The 27,102-nt window shown below is 39.6% G+C and overlaps 1 protein-coding gene across 4 annotated transcripts in view; it reads right to left on the minus strand.

Annotated features, from left to right (window-relative positions):
* Window positions 1-3,158: 3,158 nt before the first annotated feature.
* NUDT14 (nudix hydrolase 14) overlaps window positions 3,159-27,102 on the minus strand; it is a 51,299-nt gene continuing 27,355 nt past the window's right edge. For all 4 annotated transcript variants that reach the window (XM_031605570.2, XM_031605571.2, XM_031605569.2 and 1 more), the window contains exons 3-5: window positions 16,392-16,456; window positions 12,638-12,875; window positions 3,159-4,405 (exon numbers count right to left, since the gene is read on the minus strand). In XM_031605570.2, coding sequence (XP_031461430.1) covers window positions 4,165-4,405; window positions 12,638-12,875; window positions 16,392-16,456 — 544 coding nt within the window. In that variant the 3' untranslated portion in view covers window positions 3,159-4,164. The remainder of the gene's footprint in view (window positions 4,406-12,637; window positions 12,876-16,391; window positions 16,457-27,102) is intronic.

Consider the following 27,102-nt stretch of genomic DNA (forward strand, 5'->3'; position numbering starts at 1 on the left):
TAGCACTTTGGAGTGCTTGGTTGTGCCTTGTCTGCTTATTTTACTGATTACTGCATGAGCGAAAGCACTTTGGAGGTGGCCGCCATCATGATTACAGCAACGTTCCTCTCTTGTAAAATGATCTAATCAAGTTGCTGTTAAATGCTCTACTCCTCACACCCCCACCCAGCACTCAACCCCAGGGGACATAAGAGGAGCACAGGCACTTTTATTTTAGTGGAGTCAGGGCATGAGGGAAGCTGTTCCTTGCTGTCCCTGCATCATAAAATCATAAAGGTTGGAAAAGCCCACTAAGATCATCTAATCTGACACCAACCCACCCCCTCCATGCCACGTCTCTCAGTGCCACATCTTCACAGTTCTTGAACATCTACAGTGATGGTGACCCTATCACCTCCCTAGGCAGGCTGTGCCAATGCATTACGGCTCTTTCTGAGAAGGAATTTTTACGCAACCCGAACCTCCTCTGGAGCAGCTTAAGGCCGTTACCTCTTGTGCTATCTCTGTTACCTGGGAGAAGAGGCAAACCTTCCATGACAGCCCATTTTCTTCATTGCACAGTGTCCAAAAGGGTTTTCAGAGCACCACTGCTTTTGAATGTTTTATTGGCCAGCACAGGATATTGCATTGTCCAGCAGCAAAGCAATGCAGGGCAGGGTTTATAAGTGCGCGGCTGTATTTCCAGGTCTGAGGCAGGCCAGAGAGCTCTGAGCACCACAAATCCAGGCCGTTTAGCTATGGACTGACTGCTGCTGCTGCCTTGTAATTTATCTGGAGAGCAGTTAAAGCCCTTGTAAAAATGTGTTCCTGATTACAGAATGAGACAGGCTCTCAAGAATTATACAGTTCCAGGAGTTGAGGAGTAACTTTTGCAGGATTTATATGAACATCGTTTTGGTTTATATCAAGCAAAATCCCACGTAATCCAGCGCAAAGGAAAACTACCACTGGAAACCTGCTGCAAACTCTAGGGCAGGCAGCTGCACCCTTCTTTAAACCAAGTGTGAGCGGGGGCTGTGCACCCCTGCGTGCAGCAGAGTGAGCGCAAATCCTCTTCGGAGAGGCTGAGCGCAGAGAGGGGCTGAACTCAGCACCGTAGCGGAGGTGAGCCCATCCCACCCCATGTCCCTTCTTGGCAACCACAAGGGCCTTATCCCAATTCCTCCATAACTGCTGCATGCTCCAGGCCCTGGCTCCGAGCGGCTTCAAATAAGCGCTAATCTGCGGAGCCTGCAGAGGGGGACCGAAGGAGCGGGCAGCACAGCAGGAGCCGCACACACAGACTTTTATGGCCACAAAGGCCAAGTCGCACCTGCTGATGGTTGTGAATAGACTTGCAGACAGCACCAGGTGTGCCATTTCAACAGATTTCACAACTGGGCGTGCCTTTCATCTATCTATAGAGCTACGGCCAGGGGATGAAGCCTGCTCGGCAATTGTCCTAATTTAGCAAAAATCCTATTCGGCCGGTGAGCCGCCCTGCGCGGTCCGCGCGCGTTTGAGGAGCAATTATATCGGTTGCCCTTGGGCTGGCCCCAGCCCTGCAGGGAGTTGGGGCACGCTGCCTTTTTCCGCGGCGGGGAGGGATGGAAATGAGGCAGCGGGCAAAAAGGCGAGCGGCCGCCGGTGGGGAGCAGCCCTGCAGCCAGGGCACCCGGCCCAGGATTCATCATTTGGGAATCATGCTGGTAGGTGCTATACAAATATGGCAGGAAAGAACAAAACTAAACAATATCCGCGTGCTTGCAAAGTACTGGCCATGTCGTTTCTGCCAGCGCGTAGTAAACCTGATGGTGACTTCATATCCACTACTGTATAATTTCTAACAAAGCTCGTTTGATCATTTTGGTATCATTGGATTATCTCCATATCCCACAGCCACATCAGGAAGATTAGAGACACTAAGGTTTGTTTTTTAAGTGTGGTCTGATCGATTGTGCTCAATAAAAGGGAGACGCTGATCTCATGGGGATGAGATCAGATAAGGTTTTTGTAAGCCGGAGTCAGTATTCATTACCAGCAAATGGGGACTCTGTTTTATTCCAAGTGCGGGCTCTCCATGGCCATATGTGTGGTGGCACGTCCGAAGGATGGGTCTGAAATGCAGACATGATTTCAAGATCCCATTAGAAGCACTTTTCTCCTGCCTGGGCTTGGCCGATGTATATCAGATTTGCTCTAATTATGATCTCTGAAATGAGCCCCGATGAAAAAAAGTGGGATCTGAATTGCTCTCGTCGTATTTTTGTATATATGAATCATCTACCATTTGGAAAAAAGTTCAAACCCTTTCTCCTGCATTTTCAAACCGTCCTAATTACTCATAAAGATCACCACCAAAATTAACAGGGAAGAAGGAAAAGGATGAACGTACTTTAAACTCTGTCCAATGGACCGCGTCCAGGAGAGGGACGGACTAAGCAGCCTCCTGCTCACAGCAGCAGCAGTGTGGGTGAGATTTGGGAAGTCTGGCACTGCCCTCAGTCCTCTCCCAACACCGACACTCCTGGGCAGGCAAGGCACTATTAATAACTCATATTTTATTCAGTTTTGAAGGCCACAGCAGCAATAGGACACATACTGTTACTGAGCACTGTAACGCTGCACAACAATGGAGACCATGCCCTAAAACATCTTCCAATGTAAATACATCAGACATCAGACAGACAAAATTTATTTACTTTTCATGATTATTCAGCCCCCGACTGTCCACAGGCACAACTCAATGCAACTGTGCTGAACTCTCATGAGGGGCGTCCGACTCCACAGGCTGCCACTGCTCTCTCCAGTTGCTTTTCAATGAGCTTTCCTCCTGTCAGCACAAGAGGAGAGCACCAGTTTTAAAGGCTTCTTATTTATATTAATTTATTAAGCACCTCTTTAGATCTGCAGCTACTTCAAATCACTTCCCTACCGCATTATTCCAGCTGCTATGTGAAAGTTTGCACATTCCCTCTACTCGTCTTCTAAAAATATTTCATACCTCCACAGCCCTACAAGTACAGATAATGCAGACATCTTAATTAACACTCACTCAGTGAATAACATAAACAACTCTGTAATTAAATGTCCTGACTTGATTCTCTCTCATTCATGCTATTAACAGTTTCACGTGACAAACAGTCCACATCTAAATCATGCTGGCAGAATAATATACATTTCAATTAGACCACTTTATTAAATCAAATTGTGCTGCTCAGTATGTCTGTGCAAGCTGCATGGCCTTCAGTGTAAACTGCACAAATGATGATAAAGTCTCTCATTAAAGTACTTCTGACTGCTGGGTTTCAAAGGAGCGTTATTGGAGGGGAAAGTCCCACTCTTCACATTTTGGTGATAAGGAATCTGAGAAATCACTTGTGTTAGTCACCTTGGAGTCAAATGAGAAGAATTTGGCCTCTCAGGTCCTGCTCTAGAGGACAAAGTTTGATCTAATTAAGCAAGTACTATCCATAAAACAAACAAAGAAGCATGTGTTCCCGTAGAAACCCCCCATCACTCACCCCCACCACTGCTGCTCAGCGTTCTGCTGGGAGCAAACAGAAGTACGCAGCCTTACAGCTGGTCTATTGTCAGAATGACATGTTAGCAAAAGGATTTACAGACATGTTTGCTTATGAAATAAAGGTCTGCATGTTCAGAAACGCAAGCATTTTCTCTGGTACAGGAGCTACACAGAAAGCTGTTCCCTGAAAACTGTGCAGAACTCAACAACATAGTTAGGATATCTGTCACTACGAAGCTGTGCTGCCTTCCCCAAAATATTAGGACAAACAGCTCTGAGAGCTTCAGTGAATACACAGCTGCCAGTATGTACAGCCAACAGCAACAGGCTGGCATAGCAGCTGCATCGCGGCCCTGAGCATCTCTTCAAAACAGTGGTAGAGCAGTGCCATGAAAAAGGAGAACCAGGCACATCTCCTTAGCCTTTGACTGAGAATTAATACTTGACTCCCAGAGACAAATACTGGCCCCAGTGCAGCTCATCAGATTTTTGCTAATGATGGATTACTTCAGATTTTACTTCGGATTTTAATTCCAAATTAAACTGAGAATGATTTGAAAACTGCAGCAAGGTGAGTTGATGAAGGCAGGCAGACTTGTGGTTTTCTGTGCCCACAGAACCAGCAGGAGATCTTCTCTTGAAATCAGGGTGCTTTTATATTATTTTTTTGGTAGCTTGGGTGCTATGTTATTCTGGAACCATGTGAAGCTGAAGATGACACCCATCGTCTTGGGAAAAGTCTCATCATAAGCAAACTTCATGGAGTCTTCTAAAGGTATTTCTACAACTTCAATCAGCTCTCCTTCCTCAGGTTGGCCACCTCCTTCACTCGTTCTCATCTGGTCTGTTACTTCTGCATAAAACAACGTCTGCCTGGAACCTGTCACACCTACTCCAGACCTGGAAAAAAGCAGAGTGAAGTTTAGACAAAAAATGGTATCTAGAAACCTGAATCCTTAACTTGGGTCCTGACTCTCTATTAATGTCATTTAGAGCTTTCAAAAGCAATTTGTTAATATGGTATAATATGAATACAACTTTCATGTCAAAACATCATCAGTTTTGAATACAGCTGCATGTTAAATAATTCCGTCTTCAAATATACTCTGAAACTTTAGGGAAATGTTAGTGTGAGGGAAGATAAAAAACATTTTCTTAATTGGTGAACAGTTGTTCTACATATACTGAAGTCAACAGAAGTTCTTTCAATTAATCTTGGTGAGAACAGGGCTGCACCATGACTCACAGAGATCTACAAACAACAGAGTGAAGCTCCTCAGTGTATCTGTATGCTATTATTGCTACATTTGCTTACTTGTTTTTACACAAATATTTAGATTTTTTACTCTTAAGAAGATTAGGTCCATTCACAGCTGGAATCCTCTGTTCATGGACTGGAGAAGTACAATAGAAAGGCAGTTTGAAAATCTTTCTCTATCCTGAATTTTAGCCTTGACCCAAATGGACCACATGTATCTTAAGTAATTCAGTCTTCCACTAAATTTGTTACAGTGGATTTAGTTTAGGATATTTTAGATTATATCATCTTTCTTCAGCTAGACCACTTGCTGTGCATTATACTTCTTATTTGTTAATCGTCTATTTCCTTGAGACTATTCCATTTAGATATTTTTAAATAAGGGATTAGTACATAATCCACTCATTTAGTCCTTCCAAGAAAATATTCACATTGTAATTGCAACTTCGTCATTTCATATGATTACAAGCGACTTCTCAGACCGAAGATGGATCCAGAGTTCACTGAAGCTATGAATCGGGACTTAGGGAAAGCTGAAAAATTAGCCTCTGTTTTATTATACACACAAAGGATGCCAAGATTTATAGCAGTGCTACAATCCTAGAGTGTGTATCCATACCTCAGTCACTGGTCCAGGCAGTCTGCGAGCTAACCCAACAGAAATGACACCCTATAGCAGGAATCCATCAGCTATCTCAGTTTTCTAAGAACAGTGACAATTATCTTCTTTAGACAATTAACACTGTTTATTGAAACTGGTTTCTTACATCAATACACATCTACTTTTCTAAACACAGGAGAGAAAAAGTGTATTATTTTCCTAAGTAGTACTAAGAAGTACTCTGTGTCTTTGGGTAAGGCATTTCACCCCTGCAGAATCATTCCTCCATCCCTAAGAATTGATAGAGATACTTAAGCATCTTTCACCCTTCCAAGGACTCAGAATGAAGGCAGCTATGTGATTTCGGTCATGTAATGATGAAACATGAGGAAGCAGAAAGGATTTTCCCTAATCAACTAGAGAGCCAGGTCTACTGCTCTCTCTGTACAGTGACACTTGTTCTGCAGTAGTATAATAGACACGTGAAGTCTGCTTAAGATCCCCTCACTATTTAGCTGGGTGACTTTGGTGATTAAGCACATTGTGTTATTTATGTACACATTCACTGACTTACTGCCTAACTCCATTGCTATTTCAGTGTCTTCATTAAGACACAGGAACACATGCAAGATATTGTATGTAATTCATAAAGGCAGGTAATAGATATGTAGAATGCCCTTTACTAAATTAAACATTCTCCAGTATTGCCTACTACTTTCATATTTCCAGACTCTCAGGTATTCCTGTATTGTGCTTCTCCTTAGAAAACTGTAAAAATATCAGTGCTAATACCAATCCATTTTTTAGTGCCTCTGTTTTTTTATACAAATGAAAATTCTGCAGGTCTGTTGCTTTGAAGCCAACCCAAGCCTCCACCTGGACGAAGTAATAAAGTACATATACCTTGGAAAATGTGTACACATTTCACTGATTTGGGGACAGAGGGAGGAAAAGAGGGGAGAGGCAGAAGGCAAGTGACTGTTAAAGGGGCTATAATTTTGCTTTCAGTGTGCTTTCAGGTTTATCTGTCAGTAGAAACTTCTTATCCTTTCCCACAGTTATTTTCTGAGCACTTTGTTCAAGGAACTGTGGTGTGCCTTTGTTTGTGGTCATATTCCCTTTTCTGCTACCTTCCTTCTCTATCCTGAGTCTGCAACATATGTTTTTCCTTTCTGTACTATTTCACGCTACAAATAAAATGCTTTTGGTCTAAAATAAGTTACCTATTAACAGATTACAACTACATTCATTAGCTTTGCATCTGTGAAAATCACAGGGGTCAGCACACCCGAACTGCCAGTGATGGGAAAACCACCCCCCTGACAAAGGTGTCTCCCTTTCTAACACTAGTGAGATGCAGTTTTGGGGGAGGGCAAGCAGGGTCTGAACTCACAGCATTGGTCCTTCAAGCTTCAGCCTCACTCTGTAGGTTTACCCCGAGCTGCTCAGACCAGGCATGGCATGGCTCATACTGACCCAGACCTATTACGCCTGGCTTGACCTAGCTCACTGTTCAGATGGATTTTGATGCGTCTGCATGGTGCCTGACTCCCATTTACTAATGTGGGACAAATGCAAAAGATCTATACAAAATGGTTCCCTGGTCTCTTTCTCAGAAGGATATTCTGAGTTTATAGTTACTTCAATTAGCAGCTACATGGCTGACAAAGTCTCTGGCAGATCATTAGGGCTTAAGCTCACAAACTCTACCTTCAAGAGACTTTTAAAAGGTTCTCAGCACTAAACCTTAAGCATTGCTTCAGAGATGATTAGAAAGCCCCAACACCTTTGTCAACAGCAAGTCTAAGAATGTAAGCACGTCAAACTAAGGATACCAAAGTGGTATGGTTCTCATCATAACAATGACTTCAGCTTCAGTTGACTACATCAAAACAAGACTGCACACTGCTGTCCCACATTTCACTTTCCCAAACATTGTATACAAACCATGCTATTCCTTCAGACCTGTGAGCAACACTTGGCAGCATCAGCACAGCAGAGATGCAGCTTCTGCAGCATTATTGCAAAGTGCTTCCCCTACCCTCCTGCACAGGGGTGGCACAAGCCTGCAATACAGAGACTGCCACTCTAAGCTGTTTCTGAAGCACTGCAACAGCAGCTCCCACAAAGCCTTTCTTTAGCTCTTCCCTTCTATCAGATGTATCAGGAAATACACAGCACATGAAAGCGAGCTCACAAAGCAGAACTTCTCACTCACCGAGTTCATAAGCATGCAGATAGGGAATGTATTTTGATTGCAATTGGCTGGTAGAATCTTACTACTTTGAAAAAAAAAGGTTAAGTAGTTCCTAAAAGCTACAAATGTGATTGAACCCACCTCGTGTGAGCGCCTATGTGCAGGAATAGGGAGCTTCTGCTTCAAGCGTGTACACATATGCACGTGTCAACATTTGTAAGCAGGTCAAAATTCAAAGCACACACTTAACATTAGCTTTCTCCTTTTCTCATGACCAGGTACTCATCTATTCAAATCCATTTTTACATTCAATATTTTAATTTAAAGGAACAGACAAGCAGAATACAGACAGCATTTGATACCGTGCTCCTCTGTTGAAATGTGAGGAACAAATAACTTAATTGGGATTAATTTATTAACTAACTTACTATTAACTAATTAACTTTCTAGTTAAACTCAGATTTCTGAAAGATGGTAATTAATAGCTAACTCTCCCATCTTTTAGTATTTAATAATATAATTATATGAAAAAACAACACTTATCTGTTTATATTAGCACAGAAATTTTTGTTTTATGTGGCATAGCTAATGTGAAATCTCTAAATGCAATATAAACCTTTCTAAAATGGAAGTAACCTGGATGCAGAATTTGGATATACAATGAATACGTAACTCAAGTTTACAAATAAATGACAGAAACTTCAGTTATCCATGCTGAAATCAAGATCTGCTTAGGCACACAAGACGTACACTGATGAACAGCGACAAGCAGCTCCTATTGTCACTTCTTAAGACCTTTGCACAATTCTGACTTTATAAGCAGCAGGTGCAGGAGAAAAGCAGAGAAGTAATTAACATAAAATTATATTACATTATGCCATCACCCAACAGGTGTACTAGCAGGTGATCTTTCTAATTATAATGCACTCCAACATTTTCGAGGCTGTTACTGTTTCTACATAATAATCTGTGAATACAGACCATTTTTACCTCACTGCACAGCAACTAATAGCCATGGCACAGCAATTGGAACATCCAATATTAATTCTATGAATACTCTTCTTTGTTGTATACTTTTGGAAAAGTTTCAAACGTAGAAAGATTAAAGCAAGTACCATTATTAATATAGGTAAGCCCTTAAACTAATCCATCCGAGCGTTTTAGAGGGCTGAGAACCTGCAGGACCTATTGTACCCAATTTATATTCTCTCTAACTTCTGAAAGTAACTAAAGATGGAATAAAGGAAAAAGAAGTTGAATGAGAAGCTCTAAGTAGCCTTTCTCCGGATGGGATCACATATTACTGAAGTTTATAAATATTCTTCAAGACAACCAAACATTTCAAGAACTTGAAGAAAATATTACAAGATGCAATGACAATATTCATGACAACATATTTAGTAACATTTCTTGCCCCAGTCTTGTAACGAAACAAGTCTCAAGAAAGATAGTATCTCAAGCTCTGAAACTAACTAGAAGCTTAATTCCACATGGGATTCAAACTGAGAGCTGCTGGGATTCAATGACAGAAAGAATAATAATAATCTAATATATGAGAAAGGCTCATTCCCCCCTTTGAAATCTTGCATTTAGGAAAACAAAGTGGGAAGAAATCTCACAGATTAACAACGTTTACAAGAAGCCCCAGTTTATAATCCCACTGCTGCTGTATGATCTGCATTTTACTGTTGGTCTAAATAGTTCCTTTACACTCATTGCATCCATGCCATTTTCGACCGAGGCCATAGACACAGCTGCCTAGAACTCAGCACAATACTACGTGTCAAAACATTCAGAATGGAAAATGAAGCCTGCAAGAGTGGATTAGCTGCTGATGGAACAGAAAACAAACTTGCTGTAATGGTGAAATGAGGCTACTTCTATTCCACTTCAACCCCTAGTCTGAGTTACAGAGTCACAGAATGGCCAGGGTTGGAACGGAACTTAAGGATCATGAATCTCCAACCCCCCTGCCACATGCAAGGCCACCAACCTCCACATTTAATACTAGACCAGGCTGCCCAGGGCCCCATCCAATCTGGCCTTGAACACCTCCAGGGACAGGGCATCCACAACCTCTCTGGGCAGCCTGTTCCAGCACTTCACCGCTCTCTCTGTAAAGAATTTCCCCCTGACATCCAACCCAAATCTTCCCTCCCTCAACTTAAAACCATTTCCCCTTGTCCTGCAGTTATCTACCCTTCCAAAGAGTTGATTTCCCTCCTGTTTGTAGGCTCCCTTTAGGTACTGAAAGGCTGAGTCCCTCCCCTTCTCAACCCATCAGCCACAGAACTGTATTTACCTCTCTAGCAAAAACTGCTTCTCCCTTTACATTTGTTGCATCTTCTGCTTTCCATATTCTTCTGTCAGATGTGCCTTTATTCAAGTTAGGCAATTTCATTCTCATTACCATGATACTAGTAATGGGTGACATGAAGCATACAAGACAACTCCTTCCCTTCAGACCAAAGGATGGATCACATAAGCCCTTGCTTGTATGGAAGCCCTCTCACTGTGCATGGAATTCTGAGCTTTCATCTACAAAAATATAGCATGCTTAGTAATTCTGAATTATTTCTATAAATATTTTTAATGTTTGCATCAAGGAAAGAACCAACAGCTAACAGATTTGTAAAGAATGTGTCACACACAAACAATTTCAGCCATAATAGGATAATAAGAATAGGAACAGCAGCAAAACCAATGTAAATTCAATTTATTAAAACTTCTCTAATATGACTAGTTTATTAAGAAGTTAGGAAATCAGAATGCAGTAGGAAATTGAAGAAATTGAATTTGGTGCAAAACCAGTATGAACATGGCACTCATGTGTGAGTGAACATCACTGTCAAATTAAAGGTATACTAAATAGGATTCTGCTGGTCCTCCATTTAATCTAGTTCAATATTTTGTTTTAGGACTTCCATATTCAAGTACTGTGCTCCACTTCAGGCTTCACTTAAGAAAGATGCAGATCAGATGAAAAGAAGGCAGAGGACAGCAGAAAGAATGATCAGACATTGAGAAAGCACTGTCTGAAGAGAAAATCAACGAAGACAGCTTTGCATAGACAAAAATAAAATCAAGAGGAGACTTGTTCAAGCAAATACATGGAAGGTGCAGATGTATGTCATGTCTACTGGGAAGAGGGTAATAAATCACAGCCTGGAAATGAAGAACAGGAAAATGAGACCAGATATCAGGAAAACCTTGCTTATAGTAAGGACGCTTCAGACTGAATGCTTGGAAAGGCTATGAAATGATGTCATTTTAGGGAAAGCACAGATGCATGCTTGTTAGAAATGACATAAATCCAGCTGAGCCTCTTCTTTGGAACAGGAGATCCTCCCAAAATTCCTTCCGATTCCATTTGTCAGGCTTCTCTCTGAACTGCTGCAATGGATCAATTAATAATATAGAGCAGCTATTACACGGATCTTTGGGATGACAAATAATAAAAGAATTGTATGACATAACTATTAATGGCATGCATGTACATTCATGTAACACTTTATGTTAATCTCTTTATGTTGACAGTTGCAGCATAAAACAGCATAAACCATTTGGAAAAATCTGTTGCACTTAGAAAAAGCCCTGAAATTCTAGTACATAATATAGCTATTATGGAAAAAAAATGTCCTTAGCAGAGCCTAGAGGGACCAATTATTTCTTGTCTTTGCATCAAATGCTGAAGGATCAAAGAGATACACCAGGCTGGCTAAAGGAAAAGTAACAGGACACTGCTAACAGCAAGATTGTAACATTTAGAATCAAATTTTAATACATAATACAGTAAGTTGAACAAAGAAACTGTAAAAATATCATCTTTGATGCTTCAGCCTGTTATATGAAACTGAAAAAGTCAATACTATACAGCATCTTTTGACTTCAGCATGGATCTCCATGGGCAGAAAGCTGTGTCCACATACACAAAGCAAGACTGGGGGATTAAGCAAGCATGCTTTGCTTAGACTCAACACAGAAAACTCCCATCGTAAATTCTCTTTGTAAGTCAGACTGCAATTAAAAACAAACAGAAAAACCTCACAACAACATGTAAATGAAAAAGACATTTAACAACCAAAAATATATGCCATTTTAGTGGGATGACAATTGTTACTGAGCCAAACTTCTACACTGATGACGAAAGAAATTATACTCCATTCTTCCTACTTTGTGGGTGTGTATACAAGTGGATATATCTGTATGGTGCAGCCCACCAGTGTAAGCCAACATTGGAAATGCAGTAGGACAGTTTTTTCTCATATATCTGGAAGGCACTGTTTCTTCCAGCAGAACACCCCTTGGTTTAGTGTCAAGGAGCTGTAGGGGGCAGCTCCTGTGATTCAACCCCTCCCCTCAACAGAAGCACTGCTTCTTAATCCAGCAGGAAATAACATTTGCCAGGATTGACAGCTGTGGATTTGTATTCAATTCCCAAATTAAAAACCAACGACAAGGCCTGGTTCAATGGAGATGTCAAGTAAAATGAAGAAAAAACCTGCAGCATTCTCTGTAAAATACAAACATACATACATTTGGATACTAAAAGCTGGGAAAGAAATACAATGGGATTAGAGCAGTGTGCAGAGTTTCTCCTGAGTTTTTCTTTTCTTTTTCTTGAAACAACTCACATTTTGTATTTTTCTTCCTAAACATTATTTTCTTCTTACACATTAGAATCTATTTCAATAGTCATTTAAAATGCTGCAACAAATGACATGTAAAAACCTTCACCATTAAATCATCAAAATCTTCACAGATGACATTAATTATCATTCCATTCAAAGATGCATTAATTACGCCCTAAATATAATGGCAAAAGTTCTCATGCTTCCACAAAGTCATATGAACTGAAAACCAGAGCCCACTGTGTGCAGCTTGAATCAGAATAGTAAGAACCTGAAGTGGAAAAAGACTGACCCAGTAAAGCACTGTAACAAACTGCTTTTAGAAGCTCATTGACAGCTCCAACACATTGCTTAAATACAAGAACAGGGTGCATTAATTCACATTCAAGCTACTTCAGAAATCTGTGACACAAGAAAACATGGTGCTTTACTTGCTGCTCTTTACCTGTAAGAAGTGATCTTCTTTAGGTTTGTAACGGGCACACGATAGCCACACTCTTCCAAGATCTCCTCACAGGCAATTTCTTCTAAAGAAAGATGTGGCTTGTCTACGATGCCAGCACAGAGTTCGTAAGTCACTCCTACCACTGCAGGTAAGGGATCCTCCAGGCGGGAGAAACTCTCCTTGTCCTGGTTCTGGAAGAGCTGAGGATGTTGCCTTTCTACTTCACACATGTAAACAGCTTAAAACAAACAAACAATCACATAAGAAAAAGAAACAAGAGGATTCTTTGAGTTTATTCGTATTCAAAAGAAAAAATATATAGACTACACAAATTTGAAGCAGAAAGTTCTTATCACGAGAGCATGTGAAAGCAGCAAGTATCTGGTTGTGCTAGCTATTAAAATTATGACACAGAGAAAATACAACTTCAGAGAGCAAAGGATCTCCTCCAACTTCTGTAAATTTATTCTTTGAGCTCTATTTGTGCATTTATCACTTGGGATGAGGCCATGCACATTAAAAAGGAAGCTAGCTCGTCCAAGAAGTCTACACCCCAGAAGCTCCTAACAGCTTCCCTTCGTTAAGCAATGTGGCTATCAGGATTTAATTTAAACTCTGCAGTTATTTTGCAGGAAAGTTGGGTTGCACATAATGTACCATGTGCACAGTGATGAGTCTTTCAGCCTGTCAACTCAGCTGTTATTTAGAAAGGGTATGAAAAGCATGTATGTTTGTTTGGAAAAAAAAAATCCCCTTTTGAACATATAGTTCTTTGCACAGATTCCTGTGCGGAGTTTGAAAAAGACTTCTTGAATTAATCTACAAACAGCTGCCACTGTAATGCACTCCTAAAGAAAGTGCCAAATTTTAGTCCTCATTTAAGCAAAACCTCTCACCAATGTCAACTGAAATTTTGCCCAAGTGAAAACTGCAGGAATGGATGTAAACACAAAAAATCACTGTTGACAAATCCAGACCCCTATCACTTTGGTACCACAGTAACGACTTTTCAAGCACTTTCTAAACCCCAGAAATTGGTGCCTAGAGTTCCATCAGGTTTCTTGTGACAACTCAGAAGGGTTGTACAAGAGATCAGCACTTTGTGGGTGTTGTTCAGATTGGTCTGGATAGAAACAAGAGGTGCAGAAGTGTGCCCAAAATTCATCTTTGTCCAGAACTCAAAATACCCAAAGCTGTTTGCAGTAGGTACATTAAGGCCCTTGAGATACAAATATTTAAGGAAAAGAAGCCTTCATTTTTGATAGACACAAGTAGAGCTGTTTTCTTCTTAAAACGTAGTAAGGAGGAGGAAAAAAAATCCTTGAAGTGTGCATACTGTTGTTAATACACAAACTTTTAAAAGCTATGAATTACCATAAATGACAACTACTTTCAGGATCTCTCTGAGATGAACCCAATGTTTTTAAGATTGTGTTGCTTTGTCAGTATGGACATATCTTTATCAGTATATACAAAGTGGAGCAAAGCATACATTCCAATAAAGGACTTAGGCACCAAACCAGGATATAGGTAAGAGTGTGGGAATGGAAATACGAAACTGTGATTACAGTAACTCTCTGTTGTAAGGCTGCTGAATCCCTGAAACCCCTTCTGTCATTCCAGCAGGCACCTGCCATCCTCCTTCTCCCCCAGCACAACTGGGCTCCATGTAGATCAAAGTTATGTTCCTAGAAGGACCCAATCCAGCAGTCCTCCTCAGAGAAAAACCCTGGGATATGCCAACATGCTAGCACACCAGCAGCTTTTCTCTGTCAATAAGGAAGAAAACAAGCTGTACTAATCACTTCTTTAAAGAGTCCAAAAATCAGTGTTCAATCAAGCATGGACTAGTTACCACCAGGCTTGGAAAGATTTGGACTGAATTTCTCTCTCATACAGAAGCAAAACCCTAGTACCAGGGACCAGTCCCTCAGACCTCTCTTGAAGGAAGAGAACTGACTGCACAAGTGATGCACTGAAGGTCCTAAGGTAACGGATCAAACATCAGCTTGTGGTCTACTGGCTTAGGTGCCAGGAAGGATGGAAGCCTGAGACATTCCTCTTCCTCATTGCAGGCTGTTTGCTTACTGCAGGGGCATGAAGAGTTCAGAGAGCAGAAACTAGAATCCAGCAGTCACTCACTCACTAATGCTGTGTCCTATTGCTTCCTCATCTTCTGATGGCTTACACTACTTTGGTCAGAAACAGCCACTTCATTACCATCGTGAAGCTTCCTCCATCCTTGACCTCTCTCAGGCCAGTCAGGTAAGCTGCTTAACCCTCAAAATCACAGAATTGTAGGGGCTGAAACGGACCTATGTGAATGATCAAATCCAACCCCCTGCTAAAAGCAGGTTCCCTACAGTAGGTTGCAAAATGATCTGTTTGCAGCCACATCAGACCTCTGCTAGTGCTGCATAAGGGAATGTGGTGGGGATGTATGTACAAAGATGGACAACTGCCTTCAGAAACAGCACGGACTTAAATGGGAAAACCTGATCAGCACACCACACCCCAAGGCAAGGCAAGCACATATGTCATCCACCACACATGCAGGGGACGAGCCTGCTGCCTGAGCTGCAGCTGTTTGCTTGCAAGAAGAAAGCTGTATTATCATCTTCCGTGGGATCCTGAGAGAGGCAATGAGAAGCCTTCGCTTTAATTTCTGCTCGGAGAACCAGGCATCAATGCAGACAGTAACCAGCTGATGGAAATAAAATTACAGTGTTGTGAGTAACAGGGGGACATGGTTGTATTGACTGAGCTGCTACAAGGTGTTGGACTGACCACTGGCCCCCGAGGCCAGGTTTGACATCCCCACGGAGATGATATAATGGACATTACTAAACATATATCTATGCCAGCTTCTGCTTAAGATTGCCTCAAAGAGAGCAACAGCTACATGAGTGATTTTACTCAGCTGGCAAGTAAAAGGCACCGAATTACTAATAAACAGATAAACAAATTCCTTATAATAATCAATATAGTGCTTCATGAGAAGTAAACACTATTATTACAACCGCGTGGCACAAAACTGAGCCTGTCAATCACTGTTGGTAAGTAAGGACAGCATGACACCACCTCAGAAAGTTTCCAGTGAAGTCTATCACAAACAATCTTGAAATGGTTTCTTAGCAACAGTCAGTGAAATATCTTGTGAATTTTTTAATTTAAGATGCAGACAATATGCATTTCATTTTTAACTTCCAAAAAGTAAATACTGCTTTGCATAAAAATAACTGATTCAAAAGTCAGAAAATACAGTATATTAACTTATATTCCTAATAATGTCCCATTAAACGAAACGGTCATTGTATGAATCAAATGATAGCATAAACAGTCCTGATTTTCTCATATTTTCAGTTTCCAAGTGTATAACACATAAAAAAAACACAAGCTACTTTAAAAAAAAATAAGGACCATTGCAATTCTGAACAAAAGCTGCCAGCTAGATAGGTCAAGAATCAGCTTCAAATAAAAGTAACTCATTGCACGAGCTGTTTGAAATGTCCCCAGAAGAGGACAATGGCATTCCCAAAAGCAGGGTGTGAGGCTACCCTCATCACTCGTTTCATCTGTAATGGAAATTTCCTTGGTTAGAAATTCCAACTTGCTGAAAAGGGTGGGCTGCTGCACAAAGAACGGAATATAGAACAAAGATTTTATCACCACAGATGCACCAACTTTTAACTGCTAAACCCTTAAAAGCTTGCTTCGCTAGAGAGCAAAAGTAAATCTAAAAAAAGAGGATTACCTGGGCGGAACTGCTTCACCACTACAAAGCACTGCCGAGAAGTATTGAAGATCAGGATTGACACGCTAGGGAGAAGATAAAAAACACAAGATCAATGCTTTATGAAGGACACATGCAGCACTATTAAACTTACATCTTGTGAATTTCATTTTACATAAATACATAGAAGAATTATTAAACCACAATGCAAAAAGAGCCTTGACTGAGATCCATCAAGAGGCACAGATAATGGGTCATGTTCCCAAAGCCCAAATTAAGTCACTTTTGCCTTCTGTCGTGCAGATAAAACAATCTACCAATCGATTCCTTCTTCCCAACAACAAAAAGACCCAACCTAGTAAAATATCCATTTGATAGCAGTAAGTCAAAAATTCCATAAAACCAAGATCATTTTATTCCCTCCTATAAGGCCCATATTAGAATAATCTAATTTTTAAGCACCTTTCAGCCCTATCTAAAACCAGACTTTGTATAAGCACAGAAGACACCTGATCTGTGGCCATTTGCTCAGCTGGACCTTAAAAAAAGAGACACCACCAACTTTGTCCAGACTTAAATCTGGAGCACTTTTAACTGCTACAACTTTCTATGGTTCAAAAGTCAGATTTTAACCTTTCCCCTGTCCTCCAGGCTGCTTGAAATCCCTGCCATAGGGAAACTGATTCTGAGATGCCCAGAAAGTGTGGAGAATTGATCTTCCCTGCTCTGATCCCCAGTCAAATTACTCCTACATTTTACTAGTTAAAAAAGTTGGTAGCTGATCAAAACCTGCAGAACAAGTGTATGTTGTGCTTCTTACCATTGCAGCACTCTCTCATTTGTTGTGCCCAACCATATGCAATTGGAAAGTTAATTCATTATCCTATGAATTCTACAAAAGATTATACTAACAATGGCAGATATGTAGCATTTAGTCAAACTTTCAGCTTTCCCTGTAAGAAAGCTGTGCATTTATTCTCATTATTTGATTTCATATTGAAGTAGAGCTGACAGAGTAACTGCTATTTGATAATTATTAAGAATATTTGTTAAACCTTATAATAATAATATTTAAAGAGCAAAACAGAAGAGGGAAGTCCAGATGAGAACATTTATATTCACACCTGTTATTCTTAAAGATTCGTACTGCACATCGATGGTGAGATGCCATTAGTAGGCAATTTTTAAGCAATTGTTTTAGTCTTTGGAGCTGTTGGAAGCAAATAGCGAGCAAAAAGCAAAAAGGTATTGTTTCTGTTGAATATATATATATATATATATACTTGACTGTAATTCCAAGACAGAGTGCATTGCCTGAACGTGGAGACAGCAGCAGCCCAGAGCTAAGGGGAAAGGGAGTAGTGGGAACTTCTGAAGGATGCAGTTGTCCTTTCCCTTTCTTCACTCCCACCACCCCGAGCCCAATTTTTCCTTTGGCTTTCCTTCTTCAGCACGTCTCATTAAATAAATCGTACCAACTCATTAAAAGTGGCTCAGCTATTAGACATTACTTTTTTCCTAAGAGTCAATCACTTGAGATTTTTATGGAACAGATGGGAAAATTAAAAACAATCTGTCAGAATTAAGGAACAAGATCAAATTAAGCTGGAAAGGAGTAGCAGCAAGTTATTACAATTGTCTGCTTCTCACACCATCTTGAGATGAGAGGGTACAGAGATGGCACAAATCTGTAGAACTTTCTATTTAATTACTTTCAATTTTCTGAGAGACTGACAAACAATTCTGAACATAAATTTACATTTTTTAACAAACTGCAACGTACAAGTTCTAATATTTCTTGTCAGTTGAAGAGCCACAGAGGAGAAAGTTCAAAATTAAATACTTCAAGATGAGTGTCACTCTATAAATGCCATTTGGTATTTTTTATTCCACAAGAAACAATAAAACATGAAATATTTCCACAGGTTACCCTGTGTATAACTTAAGAGAAGCCACTTGAAGTATTCAGGACAGTTATCTGAGTATGGCAGAAAGCTAGGACGAGACTGTTCCACTGATCTAAACAGAAGATTCCCATGACCACTGCTTTCATTGATTTCCCTAATAAGTTTCAGTCATTTGGTCTGGCCTGCAAGATTAAAAAAGCACATGGACTGCTCCAAAAGTAATGCTTCCTATTCTATTATGTCAGCCCACAACACCAGAGGCAGATGTTGGTAGTATGGCAGAGGATGAACCTTCCCACCAATATTCCTTCTTGTTGACATGCGACAGATGGCAGCAGAGGGGCAGCCTGACAGAATGGCGTCTGACACGGAGGTGCGTATGGAGCAAAGGTGAATTGAATTCCTCTGTGCAGAAAAAATGGCACCCAATGGCACCCACTGACATTCATCAGTGCTTGCTGAACATTTACAGAGACCAAACAGTGGATGTGAACATGGTGAGGCAGTGGGCGGTGTGTTTCAGCACTGGTAACAGCAACAGTGGGCCACCTCCACTGGTACAGATATTTACGAGCACAGCTCTTGTTCATCACAGGCAAAAATGTGTATCTAATGGTGGCGACTGTTGAAAAATAGCATTTTATAGCTGAAAATTTGCTCTATCAAATAGTATTATTGCGCTCATTGTATCTACTGTATTTCCCATGGAAAGAAATAGGAGGCAATACTTTTGGAGTGACTGATTCCTCTTCTACCATTAAAAGAGTGATATCCACTTAAATACTTCCTTTATATCTCAAAATACCCCTTACAAGAATTTAGAAGATGCCTCTGTGGTATGCCACTGACCTAAACAACAACTCCAGGTTCTTCCTTCCGTGAGCCTAGTACAGCTCTGTATTTATTGAGCTTACGGTAATGATGCTTCATGGCATTTCAGCAGAGCAGACATTGATAGAGAAAAGACATTACAGCTTCACGTGCTCACAGCTGAGAAAGGCAGGTGGTGCTTCTAGAAGCAATGTAAAAAAACATGGGGTCTGACAGCAGCAGTGCTGAGGTAGGGAACTGATGATAACCAACATCTTTCTAAAATGCGCACACACAGATGGAGGGGCAGGAAGTTAAATCTTTTGAAACACATCCCAGCCATTAAGATCAGCAAACGAGCTTTGCCAAAGCTACAAGAACCAGTACGTCTTGAGATCCAATACTAAAAGCACGCTTTTTTTCCTCTGATTTTGCTGAGGTTATGGGCTTTCCTTCTTGTTGTTGCTTTTTGGGGATAGGAAGAGAATTTCAGCTTGTAATCGTTGGCTTTGTAATTTCTATCTTGATGATTTCAGTTGTTGACCTGGGCTACTGCTAATCCACAAGCAACTACTAGCACTTACTAATTACTTTTCATGAGACAAACTTTTAGAATGCTTTAATAAACAAAGATTCATTCAGCCTTTCATTATTCTTACATGTGACTTTATCGCCTACTTTACAAACGCTTATCCACAGAACAAATAAATAAGTAAATGCATAAATAAACCCCAGTTAAATAATAGCAAAGAAGAGGACAAGATTCTCTTGTGTTTCTCTGAATGAAATGAGACTCTCAAGGCTGGAGATGAGGCTTTTTAAAAGATAATCTTGTACTAATACTACAGTACGCTAAGTAATTGATGGGGTAATAAGGGCAAAGAAATTGACCTTTCTTTAATCATCCTAAGAGGAACTCAGGACCCTCCTTGTGCAGATGGGAACAGGGTATGTGTGTATGAATGTGTCACACAAATAATTCTAATCAAAACTGAATAAAGGAAGATGAAGCACTTAAAAAAAAGACTGGCATTAACATTGAAAGCCAGAGTTTTCCCAACTATTAACCAGCCACTTCCACCTACTTCTAAAGGCTAAAAATCTCATAATTAGTTGAAAACCTATAATGATCTTTGTGCTGCTTGGAAATGATAATGTTCCACGGTGGAGACTGCAGAAAATAATGATATTTGATTAATGGGAAAAAGAAAGGAAAAGATAAAGAAGACAAACCCTCACAACACTGTCAGAGCCCGTGCTAATTCAACTGATATTCTCAAAAACAATGAAAACAGAATAGACAATGAAAATAAGATCCATAAAAAAAAAAATACAAGAATGGCATGCAGGAATAAAAGTAACTAATTGATTTAATCTGTCCCTCCCCATCGATTATCAGCATATTTGGTATTTCAGATCCCCCTGATACAATCAAAAGAAAATAAATGTAGTGTGCAATCACAGAAATATTTAGAAAAAATGTATTCATCTCAGCTGGACAGCAAGTGAATATGAAACATACACGTAGCACTTTGTCCTTATATGGCCTCATACTGGAGCAAATAGGAAGATTCATGAATTGTTCAAGACAGAATGGTAGTAAGAAAAAAAAATCATTTAGATGTGATACCATTGTTTAAAGCATACATTTATTTTTATTCTTAAAGTTATGTGGATTAAGTTTTCTGAACACAAAGTTGACAAACTGATCTTTCCCATCACTTTCTGTGTCAATTTATGATTCCGATCAAAAATAATTATAATGGAGGATTCATCCTTCAGGGAGGCCTTTGTCATCCCAAGTTATTTCAGAATTATTTTGAGGGACCACGAGAAACAATTGCATGCATCCTGTGTTCCTTCTGTAATCAGATGAGCCATCACCTTCACAGCTGCACATGCCTAAAATTTACAATATATAGTATCTAAAGTGCTGTGTTCTTTCTTTTATCAGAAAATCTAGAGCATCCAGTGTCTTAAGCCAGAGGAAACAGCCCATTTTCAGAGCAGACAAGTAATAAAGCTGTACCCTTTGATTATTCTCCAGTGCAATTCCTTCAGTTTCCCAGAGCTTGAACTATAATGCAGAGAGTCCTGAGATTAAACGTGTGTGCTCGTACAATCTTTATTGGTCTATTTAAGTCTTCCTTCAAAGCATTTTACATTTTTCAAAGGCCAACACCAATCCAATTGGCTACTTAAAATGCAGCCTATTACAAAAGCAAAGCTATAAGCTCCTGACAAAAACATCCACCCTTTCATACTAATCACAGATAAAGTGGATTTAGCAAAAGATAATTAGAGATGTCTAGAAGACTTCTGTATTCAAATAAAATTTGAATGCTTACTTCAATACAATTTAAATATTTATTACTAAGTGCAACCGGGATTAAAGTGGCAAGATGCTTGTGCTTAAGAAAATTAATGTTACATTGAAAAAAATCAAAAGGAAGGCAGGTTTCAGTAAATTGAAGTGCAGCAGGAAGTTGTTCATGGCACCATAAAGCAAGACATGTATGTTTGATTAATCATCAGGCTTGCAGAAGAATGACTTAAGAAGTGCTAATAAATCCATATATGTGCACTTCTAAAACAATCTCTATCTAATTGTAAAGTAGCAATTAGTACCCAGGCAAAGAATAAGGCACAGGACAACTTGTTTGGAATAAACAATCCTCCCAGCAGGCTGTTTTCATCTAACAAAGGAAAAAATAGAAAGTAAATTCAACTGCAAAATAAATGAGACATCAAAGCACATTGCTCTCAATAACATTCTTCAAGAGTCGTATCTTGGCCTGTATCCCAGGATACCCTTGAAAATGAAAAACTGCATCTCAATGGGATTCTTTCAACAAAATATTTTAATAAATAAATTCAGGTTTTATTCTAACTTGGTTAATTAAATAAATCTTTGTGGGCATTAAGCATAGAGCAAGTCAGAGTCTGATGGGCTTCTGTTCCAATTCTTAATTATTTGTGAAACCACTGTTTATAAATGTTATCACATAATAAGACCACTAAATGATCTATCTAAAAGGCAGAGGTATGACTTCATTCCATAAAGGCAAAAGCCAAGGATTTAAAACAATTTGAGAATTCAAGGACAGCACACAATAAACATGCCAAGCATTCTGCTGAAGCTAGAAAGAGATAAACCAGCAACCTCGTTTCGTATCTATCAAAAATCAAGTATGAAGTGAACAGCAACACATTTTCAGGAGTAGATGGTGAGTCTCATCACAATTACTGAGAAACAAATAGAGAATCACATTTTACCTACTTTCCCTATTTCTAGAATAATCAGTTTAATAGCTCCTTCCTTTCCGAGAGATATTTCCAGATAAAATTCACAAAATAGAGGTACTCTAATTAGAGAATACTTCCTCTTCATAAGATTTTCATGAGATTACTTTTACCAATCCCAGATGTGGGTGATGCCCATGTTACTGTCTCTAGATGATGTAAACACTTCTGGCACTCCTTTCAGACAGAGCATGTTAAAGTCAAACCCATTCAGAAGCAAAGCAAAGACCTTAGATCTCAGTGACTAGAAGAAAACAAACATAGCCACTTCTTTTGCATAATATTGAAAAATACTTAAAAGAGAAATTTCTGAAGTTGTAAAAACTAGATGTCTCTAATTGGGCCACCAAAGACCTCTATTTAGAAATGTATGACTCATCAACCAAAACTCTTATGTACGTCCTTACATTTAAGTATTTTTGTTTACTCATGTAATTTTCCAGTGAATCAATGCTCCGAAGAAGTAAGTACTTTATCGCCATCTACCCTATTTGGTAGAGTTTATAAACTGGATGGTGACTTAATGGCAGATTATGCTCAATGCTTAAAAAGGTGAAATCAAAACTCGAAAATCTGGCTTCTGATTCTGTGTTTTTCTCTGATAATTTTACAGCATGAAATGCATTTACTTTTGCCTCACCATACCATTATCTTGATAGAATCCTTGATAAATAGATACTGGCTCTAGACCTGAGCACTTCCAGTGACAGGGATTACAGAACATGCCTTCCCAGATTTTCTTAATGCCAATTGTTAAAAAAAGAAAGTTTCTTAGCATTTCAATTCTGAAATATTTTCTGCACAATGCCATTCTTTCTTGTTCTGTCATTGGTTGCTGACAAAACGAAATGGTTCTGGTCCGCTTGCTAACATTCCCTTCCATTTTCCTGATAAGCAGTAATTTTTCTCTCCAGTCGCATCATCCTCTGCACAAACATGCCCAGCCATCATTACTTTTTCCCTCAGCTATTATTTCCCTAAGCTTTTCATCATTTCTGTTGTTTGTTGAACTACATCTGGTACATTATCTCCTCTACTGTCTTTGAAGATAACGATGAGAACTCCACAGCACTGACACCCTGGAGATGTTACAAAGACAGGAGGAGCTTTACAGCACAACGTATCACTGCACACATGCCACCCAAGAAAGATTAATTTTTTCTTAAGCTGCAAAGATGCTAAAAAGCTGTATTTTACCCATTCTAAAGCTACTGTGATAATTCTTGTGCAAAGGAAGCATCTGAGTTAAATTTCACGGCATCTTACGATACACCAGGACATAAACCAGAAAAATACATGCGGGATTAAATTTCCATAAAGCCCAACCGATCCGGCATATGAAACAGGAGAAGGAACTATACTACTCCTATAACATGCTCAGGGCACATGACTTCCACCATATCTCCAGCACTGCTGCTGCAGCCACCGTGCTGGAATAGCAGCCGGCTGCCTCTGGCTCCAGCAACCCGGTCTACAGCCATGGGGTGTTCAGTGGGGCTGTGGGCACCCACCCCCAAGAGCAGCTTTCTCCTCCCACGCTGTGCTGCCAGGTGTTCTGTGGGTCTCAAGAACCTGTGGGAGACCACACAGATTTCCTCTGTTCCCTTTTACCTGCAAACTGATGGGAAGCTCTACTTGTCAGCTGTCTCTGCAGTACATACAGCCTGTAGCGTCCTCACTGAGCAAACACTTCAAATAAGAATGAAGTTGCTTTTAATGAGAAACGAATTGTCTCTTACCTTCAAAGAAGCCAATCTCATAAGGCAGCAATATTATTTCTCCCCCTCCCTTTTAGAGAAACAAGAAAAAAAAGGCAATTTTTAAGTCAGGAACTATTCCTATGACACTGTGACATGTTTTTGTAGTCTAACCCAAAGTATAACTGTGCACGTGCATCGGACCTTTGCTGTAAGCTTTTGGGTCCTAATGCATTTTTCTTGTCACATGACATTGTCAGGATCAGGAGGAACTCACCTAAACAATGGAGATCAACCTCCTCAATTTTCCTTTCCCTTTTAAATGTAATGTACTTTAGAGTGACACTTTGGTAGTTCTAAATAGAGACGTAGCCATAATTTTGCTTTATATCCAATCTGAAAGGTGTCCTTCTAGTTGTCAATTACAAAGTTTCCTGCTCTTGAACATTACTACTCCAAGCACAAAAGCAAGCATATGACTCCGTACTGACCTTCATCTGTTCCCAAATTGTGTCTTTTAAAAGCCTTGAATCCACTTAAGGGGAGCTGCTGAAACCTGAAACGAACTAAGTCTATTGCTTTATAGAGTAGATGAATGTAAAACTGAAGTATTACATTTCAGGCTCTTACTGTACTAAATATAGCAGAATTAGGATGCGGGGGAATATAACCAGAGAGCGAGTCTGGTTTTAGAGACAAGATTCTTGTTACAGACATCGATGACTATTTTGTAATACTTGGTCTATTTATGTTTCTGACAGAATATCACTGTAAATGGGCAGAAGTAAAACGTCCTCCCAATCAAGAGATTTGTTTTGAATAGCAGTGATCTTAAAAAAAAAAACAAAAAACAAAACAAAACAAAAAAACTCTCCCCCTAAAGACCACGAACTGCTAAGTACTTCTGAAAGACCCAAGTGTAAGAAGCACCCTGCATTTAGATTTTCATCTCTTGCACTCTGCGTGATTCTCTTCAAGATGCATTTAATAATGTGGAGACAAATCAGTTGAGTATGTGGAGGAAAAGTACCAGTCCATACGCATGTGCCAAAGAAACATGAACTGAAATGCAAGTCCATGGGACCATTATAGTGAATAATAATGAATGCATTACTTACAGGCAGAGTAGTGGCTTTCGACTTGATAGATTTCTTGACAAGTTTACAGTTTTTTGACAGTCATCAGATGAGAAATGTAGCATGTATTTAAGTATATTTAATTTACTTACAAAAAAAAAAAAAAATCATAGGAATGTTCAGGTCCTAAGAGACTTTGGGGGATCAACTGAGTCCATCTCCTCCTCATCCTAGAGCTAACTTCAGAGGTAGGTCTGGTTAAGCAATACTCAACTGACTTTTCATAGAATCATAGAATCATCAAGGCTGGAAAAGATAATCTAGTTCAAGTGCCAACCCATCCCAACATGCCCACTGCCCACATCCTTCAGTGCCACATCTCCCTGGCTCTTGAACACATCCAGGGATGGTGACTCCACCACCTCCCTGGGCAGCTGTGCCAGTGACAGACCACTTCTTCTGAGAAGAAACCTTTCCTAATATCCAACCTGAACCTCCCATGATGCAACTTAGTTTTTAACAATATCGTTTTTGAAAGTCTGCCTTGGTAACCGTTGATTGTGTGACTAGCAATAATTTTGGAAGGAAAAAAAAAAAAATCAACTCTTTAAATAGTGTAGTGGGATTGAGAGTGAGCATAAATTGTTCAGCATAAATTACAACCTAAATAAAGCACTACGGGCTCAAATTCAGATATGCAGTAACTAAGAAAGAAGGGGGAAAAAAAAAGAAAGTCAAATAAAAATGTAGCATTTCAACTTGCACCAGTGTTACGCCAGCTTCTGGATGCATAAATGATACTGATAATGAGCCCTCCTGATATATGTTTAAGATTTTTAAAATAGGTGACTCACACCTAAGGCAAGTGAAATGACTGCTGCAGTCCTCGTGTTTTCCGCTTTGTTAAATTCAATCAGCTGTTCATCTGAACAGTTGGAAAGGATACATTTATACGGAAATAACTCTCTTGCTAAACATTTTCCTGTATCAAATATATATTCTGATAAAAATCTACTGAATATTGGCTTACGCTGACCTCATCCAAAACAAGAAAAAACACTGAGGTCCCAGAGGAGCTCAGAGCACAAGCTCTCAGTTTACTGTCATACAGCACGTATCAATTGTACGGAAATGTATAATGCCTTTATAAGTGTATTTTGCAGATCTGGCATTCTAATCTGTAGTTCAATTTAGATAAACAGGATTTTTTTTTTTTTTTTAATGAAGCATTTAATGGTATTACAGCATTTTCAGAAATAAAAAAGTACTTTTGAAAAAGGTGTCTTAAATATGGGAAACTCCTACAATCTTCCTGAATGAAACCATCATTTCCTAACTTTATGCAATCATGATCAACAGCACGTGTGTCACGGAAACTTCTCTTCTTCTCCAGTATCTTATCCTTCATTAAGACCCTTAAACCTGGTAAGGGCTCTCTAAGCGTATATTCCCCTACACTTCAGCATATGGAAATGACTTTTCCTTACTACTAGTATCACAGCTATCTTACAAAGATACAGTAAAACATAGTGTAGCCAAAGCTGACAAGGAATTCTTGACTAACCCATTTGAGAAGAATTGACTTTCCATTCACAAAGAAAGATTATGCAAAAGCATGGATTTCCTATGCAGAAAGTTCACGTTATTACCTTTGATTTCAGAAGTTGCCATGAATTTACTTGTGGAAGAGCATTAGGCATTCTGCAGTTCAACAGTGATCACTAATAAGTTTGGATGGCAGCTGTTGTACATCTGAAGCTAACAAATGTTATGTGGCCAGAGATGACTGGCACGACATGTGTCTGTAGCCTTTTTATACAGTTATGTACTGAACTATTTTAAAAATGTTCACAAAAGTCCTTCAGAAATACCATTCTCAAGAAGTTCATGGAAAAACAAGCCTTTAATATTTACCCCGCTCAGTTAGTTGCATATGCTC

The sequence above is a fragment of the Phasianus colchicus genome, chromosome 5 (genome assembly GCF_987193195.1).
Source record: "Phasianus colchicus chromosome 5, bPhaCol1.hap1.1, whole genome shotgun sequence".
Classification (NCBI taxonomy): Eukaryota; Metazoa; Chordata; class Aves; order Galliformes; family Phasianidae; genus Phasianus; species Phasianus colchicus.